At 38.1% G+C, this 7,517-nt stretch overlaps 1 protein-coding gene across 1 annotated transcript; it reads right to left on the bottom strand.

Annotated features, from left to right (window-relative positions):
* Positions 1-5,202: 5,202 nt before the first annotated feature.
* LOC130653817 (uncharacterized) lies at positions 5,203-6,474 on the bottom strand. The gene has a single exon (XM_057456324.1). It carries the CDS (start codon positions 6,472-6,474, stop codon positions 5,203-5,205), a length of 1,272 nt encoding a protein of 423 aa, XP_057312307.1.
* Between the last annotated feature and the right edge of the window lie 1,043 nt (positions 6,475-7,517).

The following is a 7,517-nucleotide window of genomic DNA, read 5'->3' as shown; positions in this document are numbered from 1 at the left end:
AATTAACATGACGTACTCATCATTGGTGCACTCATTATGCTTTATTATCACTTGTGGCTTTTTATTAAAAATAACGGGAAGCGATTGTGTAGTTATGATAATTATAAATTAATTGTTTATTAGTTATACGATTTATATTTAAATATTTTTAACTAAGACATGCAAGAAATTCCCAGTTTTAAAATACTAAAACCAAAGCAAAGCGTTCCGTTTTCCTTTTTTAACAAAAAGCCTTTTTTTTATAAAAACATGTTTTATAAGAATATTAGGCGGCTGGGATATCCGGATAAAAAGAAAGTTTTGTTTGGGCAAAAAAAATGATACCAGCCTGGTCAAAAATGTGGTATTCTTATAAAAAGAGTATAAGTGTCCACCCTATATAATGCGTGCAATCAAATGAGTATATAGACGCCTGGGCTGTCTTTTGACTTCTGCACTAAACTTTTCAGGTAATTTGCATGCAAAAATATCGTAGCATACCTAGCATCCTAATCCAACGAAAGAAAGGCGAGTTTATGAAACATGAAGAATAAGATAATGAAGAAATATCATTTGAAAGTGCCGAGACCCAGCATACCGTCATTCTTCTAATTTAATCCTCCGGTAAAAATAATTATTTTGAAGGAGTCGTACTAATAATAAGAGGAAATAAAATACCTTGGAAATTGAAGTTGATTGTCGTACTTATAATTAGAGTAAAATAGGAATCAAATCGTATTAAATTAGGGGTTGAAAAATTGAAAACACACTTTTTGGTACTTTTTCTTTTTTTTTTCTTTCTTTTTTAAACTCTTATTTATACCAACTTTTCTTCTCCCTTCAAAGTTTTCCAGTTCCTTGAGAACTTTCTCTCTCATTTGATTGTGAAGTTTTGCATCGACTGTTTTGAAGACAAAATCAGCTGGTATCTCCATACCTCCTTGTGGAAGATCGAATGAGAATCTTCGCTCTCCTGTTACCTTTATTGATAACGTGCCTTTGTATTTAAGAAAAAAGAATATCAGTTGCGAGAGAAATTTAGGCACATGTCCAATTGTTTGTCCATTATCTAATACAGCAATGGAATATTTATCTTCAACCAAAGCACCCGGTCTCACTTCTGGTTCGCTCGTTAAAATTGATCCTATTTCAGCTTTCCATTGCTTCCATCTGTAAATATGATAACCTCTGATGCAACAAGGAACAGTAAATTCTTTTTCCAATGGTATTGGTATCTCTAAATCAAGAAGTAGTAATGGAGTAATATCGTCGGTCATTTTTCTACAACTTTTCTGAGTACGTCGAGGTAGAAGCTAGCATCAGGCAAATACGGACGTCTTTGCATTTCGAATCCAATGTTTTTGTTCGGAGGAAAATCCAAATGATATTGCGAGCTCATTGCATTGCAAATCGAATGTTTCTTTTCATAGAGGAAAACCCAAATGATTTTACAAATTCAAAACAATCGATTTGGAGCACTCTTTTCTTTTGTCAGTGCTGTTAGTCTGTCGCGCGTGGTATCATCATGTCAACCCAAACCAAACTGTTTGGCTATTTTCAAAGCAACGTTAAAAACCAACGAAAGCGTCAATCAACAATATCCTCTTATTTTGATCCTGGAACTGCAAAAGATGACGACGTGGTTTATTTAGGCAGTAAGTAAAACTTTAGTTTAATGTGAATCAAATTATGATTTCAACTTTGAAATGAAAGTGACAGAATAACTCATAGGGGTGATTTTTTTTCTCAAATACTATACATTTGAGTTTAAGTTATTATTTGCTCAAGGATTCTTTCTATTATTATTTTCAGGAAAAATAGCGCCTCCTCCAAGTAAGAAGCCTGTTGGTAGGCCACCCAAACCGTACACAGGTGAACAGATCGAGCGAATGATAGAAAAAAATCACGACTTCAACAATCTAAAGCAACAATCTCAGCATTTCGAATCGATCATATGTAATTTCTATCTACACCAACGAGCCAATATCGTCGGTGGAAACGAACACACAACACGTAAGAGATTCACTGAAAAAACGAAAATCGAAATGCGAGAACACTACGCACTCACGAAAAGTTATACCGAATCAGCCAAAGCTTTCCATGTGCACGAGTCAACTCTTCGAAACATCGTGAAAACTCCAGGCAGAGCAGTAAAGCTGAGTGATAAAGGGAATCGTTCAGGAGCTGGTCGACCAATAACATATTCGTTGGAAGTCGAGAATGATTTGATTCGATGGATTCTCGAACTTAGAGATTTGCATGTCCCAGTGTCTGTTCTTGCGTTACAAGAGAAAGCAAAAGGTGTCGTCCAACCTCACAATCCTGATTTTAATGCTAGCCAAGGCTGGGTCGCGAAGTTCTTTCAACGACATCGTTTGTCACTGCACAGTAGGACATCAGTGAGCCAAAAGCTTCCACGTCAATTGGAAGAATCGATTTCGAAGTTTTATGCAGATGCCGGTCGTTTCATGAGAATTGGGAAATATCCCAGATCATTGGTGGGAAATATGGATGAAACTCCAGCTTTTTTCGATATGGTCCCAACAAAGAGCATCTGTAAGATCGGTAGCAGAGAATGTGTTGTTCGAACGTCAGGGAATGACAAGAAACATATCACCATCGTTCTTTCAGCTGCTGCTGACGGTACTTTGCTACCGCTGATGCTGATTTTTAAAGGGAAGACTGAAAGAACTATCGGAAAATTGCGTGTTCCTGAAGGGTTTGTCGTAAAAACTCAAGAGAAAGCATGGATGGATGAAGATCTCATGATTGTTTGGCTGGATGAGATATGGGTCAAATATGTGAAGAAAATCAACAAAGAGCTCGGATTGGAAAACTAAGTAAGCTGAACGAAAACAAATCAGATGCCTTAATGATCCCAGCCGGTTGTACTTCAAAGTGTCAGCCAATGGATGTATGTATTAACAAACCATTTAAAGCAATTCTACGAAAATGTTGGGTCGGGCATTTCAACAAAGCAGTCGAGAAGATGCCCACACCTACACCTAGCGATTATAAGCTACCTCCGCCAACCAGACAGGACATGGTGGATTGGGTTGAAAAGGCATTCCAAATTATTTCAGATGACAAGGATATGATAATGAAATCCTTTGATGTATGCGGAATAACTACCACAGATCCTTCGAAAGTCCGAAGTGGCGAATTTTATTCAAAATGCATGGAAAAAGCTAAAACCATCCTAGACAGTGACGATACTGAAGACAGTGACGATACTGAAGACTTTGTAAATTAGATTAAAATTTTTCATGTTTTTTTAAAAAAGAAAGTTTGAAACAAAAAAAATTACGTGTTTTTTACTATTCGTACTATAATTAGAAGAAAATTTGACCTTTAGAGGAAAATCTGAAATTAGTAATTATGGACTCGTACTAATAATTAGAGTTAAATAAATTATTTCATTTTGCCAAAATAATTAATTCGTACTAATTAGAGGACGGATTAAATTAGAAGAATGACGGTAATCAAAACAGTAGGTGGCATTCTCTTGCCCCTGAGCCGTTATTACCGAGCGGCCAACAAATTAATCAGAAATGTGGAGGGTAATGTGACAGTAAAGCTAAGGCGCCACGAGGAACATTTTCATGCGCGTGCTATGCAACATTGCTGCATAGCACGCGCATAAAAAAAATTACTCGTGTCCCATGCCTATTTTTCACTGCAATGCAGCAAAAAAATGTTGCATGGAGCAAACATTTTGCTCCACAACTTCGGGGACAAAATAGATCTGAATCTATTTTGCTCCCGTGCTCCGGGGACAAAATGTGCTGAAAAATTTGTTGTGGAGCAAATGTTGCACGTGTCCCCACCTTCTGCAACAAATATTTTACAAAATTATTTGAGGCATTATTTTATTGACCAATCAAATCACAGAAAGATATAAACAAGTTTTTTTCTTGAGAAGTTGAACTGCAAGTGAAGAGTAGCTAGTGAGAAAATAGCGAAAATGGCGGATGAAAAGAAAAAACTATCAGACGAGGAGAAAGTTACTTTAATAAACTTTTATAAAGCGAACCCAACGTTATGGGACAGTGGGAATATATATTACAAAAATAAAGACAAAAAAGAAGCTGCGAAAATAGACCTTGTCACTGAATTTGAGGGGGCGTATAGCTGTGATTTTCTAGAAAAAGCATTCCATTCTCTTCGTTCATCGATGCTCCGTGAAGTTAAACGTAATGCTGGAAGCGAAGTTCCATCGAAAAAGTGGAAGTTTTATGAACAAATGGAGTTTATCGTAACTGATCTAACAAAAGAAAAGAAAAAAGCGCAACTTTCGTCCGACGAGTTGGAAGAATTGATTGATTTTTATCGTGAAAATCCCGCGCTTTGGAACCACACTCTACAAGATTATAGAGACAGAGTGTTGCGCGAAGCTCTGATGGTCAAACTGAGTGAGCGTTTTGATGGGAAGTATACCGTAAACGAGCTCAAAACGTCATGGCATAACGCATTGACAAAGTATAGAAGTGAGCGCAATAGGGAGATTGGATCAAGATCCTCTGGTGCAGGTGTAAACGAAGCATATTTTTCTACCTGGGACCATTATAATCAAATGGATTTCGTTGAGATTACTTGCGATATGGATGAGACCGTCGATACAATGAACGAGGATGAACCACGTACCCCTGCTCCTAAAAAACGACGGGAGAAGAAGATGACGGAGGAGCAGTGTGCCAAAGCCGAACTGTGGAAAGCGTTGACAACTTCCATCACACAAAGGGCTGATCACCATGAAATCCGGCCGCAACAAGCTTCTACATATGGATGCGAAGCGCAATCTGCTGTCGAAAAACGTGCCCAAATTTTTGGAAGTACAGTGGCCGACAGTTTGGTCCAGTGCGAACTAAAAGATTGGCCAAGGTTGAAGAAAAAAATCATGGATATTTTTTTCGAGTATGAAGAGCAGAAACAACACCAATCTATGCCTACCAACCGTCATGCTCGTATGTTCGCAGCTTCAACGTTTACTCCATACACCCCATCATATCCCATGGCAAATACATATACTGGTATGCTGCAATCGCCACCTCTACCTTCTCAAAATCAGCCGTATTCACCCGCAAATTCATCCTGTTCGAACGATACGTTTTGATACGTTACGTTATGGTTGGCAGACATTTTCTGGAGTAAAATAAATCAGAAAAATATATTAAACGTTCAGTAAATCTTATCATTTTTTATTTATCCTCGCAAAAAATAAAATTAAATGTCAACTCTAGCGCAATGCCACTGCCAGCGTACAGCACCTTCCATTACGAAATACTCCGTGAACTCGTCTCTTATTGCTTTGGCTTGATTACTAGATCGATTGCCGTAAATGTCATTGGACAGTGAAAACCATGTGCCAGTAGGAGTATCTTCTCTCCAAGCACCTTCGATAATTTCACCACGCTCATTCTCTCGGTCGACAAGACCAATTGGTAGCTCAATTTTGCCCACAGAACTTTTGCTCCTCTGCCAGTTATGCAATGCCACTGTTGCCATTGTGATGGTAGAAACCTTTTCTGGTTCTAAGTTTATAGGTCGACGAAAAATGCGCCACCGATTTGCCAATATCCCAAATCCGTTTTCAGAAATTCTTCTCTTTCGTGACAGTCGATAATTGAAGATGCGTTTGTTTACTGTCAGATTTTTTTGTGGATAAGGCTTCATCAGGTAATTCTTAAGAGGAAACGCATCATCTCCTGTTATCACATACGGCACTTTGTTGTTTCGACCTGGTAAATTGCAAACCTCTGGTAAATTTAGCGATCCACTGTCTAGCGCCTTCTTTAAATTACATTGGTCCCATATACCTCCATCAGAATTTCTACCGTTCGCTCCAACTTCCACATAAAGAAACTCATATTCTGGCCCGACAAGAGCCATGAGCACTACACTGTCTGTCCCTTTATAGTTTCGGTAATGAGACCCTGAATTTGGGGGCTGCTGAATGACGATATGCTTCCCATCGAGAGCACCTAATCCATTTGGGAAGTTCCAACGCTCATTGAACTTTCTGGAGATATCTAGCCATTCCCCCTGTGTTTTCGGAGTTGAAAGGAAGGTTGGACCCAACCTCTTTATGATAGCTTCAGATACCTCCATAACAGCTGCTGAAATTCTTTTTCTTGACACTCTGAATTGAAATTCTAAAGACATGAAAGTCTCACCAGTCGCTAAGTAACGTAGGGCCACGCAAACGAGCTCAGCTGGTGTGATAGAATTCCTCATATTTGTATCTTGTTTCTGCAAATCCTCAGAAAGAAGACCGACTAGGTATTCGAATTGAGCGTTATTCATACGTATATACCCTCTACATTTCTTCTCATCGTTTTTTATTTCGTTGAAGATTGTATGAAAAGCGCCAAGACACTCTCTATTCCCAAGCCACGGTTGCACCCAGCAATTTCTTGGTGGTTCTTCACGATCTTCCTCTTCTTCTTCGTCCAACAAAAGTAAAGCTAAAATAACTTCTCTGTTTATTCCTGCCATATTTTAATCACACATGAACTCAATAAAAAACTTAAGGATACGGTATACCCTTTGAGCATGATTTTTTAACTTCGATTTTCGAAATAATCTTGCAGCAAATAAGATGTGGCGCCACGAGAAACATTTTCATGCGCATGCTATGGGACATGTTGCATAGCACGCGCATGAAAATGTTCCTCGTGGCGCCTTAGCTTAACTCGTATGAGAGAACTCAATTATAAATTAACTAGGATAATAATAAGTTTTTGTCAAAATTCCAACGCCTTTCCTGCATTTGTCTGTTCATCAAGAGCTATGGGGAAAAAGTTGTAGGAAAGTTTTTTCCTTAGATTTTAGAACGGCACGTCCCAACAGGTCTTTTTGCCGCATAAAAATTATTGAAACGATCTAAATTTTGCGGGATTTCAATCTAACAAACATAAAAAAGGCACCACCAAAGCTCCTTCAGGTAAACCTCGAGGTTTATCTAAAAGAGTATGGTGACAAGAATGGCGCTACATTTTTTCTGCGACAAAATTTCCCTAAATAAAGCGCCTAACAACTCCGCTCTGTCAACTGATGCAACTCTCATTCTATGTTCTTTAATAACTTCCACGTTCCCAGGGCATATTGTTACTTACAGGGTTGTCACCCATTTTAGAGACAAATTTGAGATTTGAGATATTTTTAGGCTTTTTGTAGATGCTGAAAATAAAAACATGTATGAAAGTTGTTAAAAAATCTGCTTCTGGAGAGGGGACTTTGTGGCTACCCTGGCATAGGTTGAAGCAGTATACAACCCAACGAAATGAAAGCAATGGAGTACGTAAACGAATTGAAAGCTGAAAACGTCATCGCTATAATAAAATTAAGACTGAATATGATAGATGTAAAAAATAATTTTAAAGGAAACATGCCCACTATGCCAAAAAGCAGAGGACACCATCACAAAACATGTATTTTCTTGCGAACAATCAACAAAAATTTTACAAAGAAATTATGAAAATATAGACGATCTATTGAAAAAGACGATTCCGCAATTCTAGAAGAACTTTTCAAATACT

The sequence above is a fragment of the Hydractinia symbiolongicarpus genome, chromosome 8 (assembly GCF_029227915.1).
Source record: "Hydractinia symbiolongicarpus strain clone_291-10 chromosome 8, HSymV2.1, whole genome shotgun sequence".
In the NCBI taxonomy this organism is placed as follows: Eukaryota; Metazoa; Cnidaria; class Hydrozoa; order Anthoathecata; family Hydractiniidae; genus Hydractinia; species Hydractinia symbiolongicarpus.
This window is presented reverse-complemented; position numbering and strand designations above follow the sequence as displayed.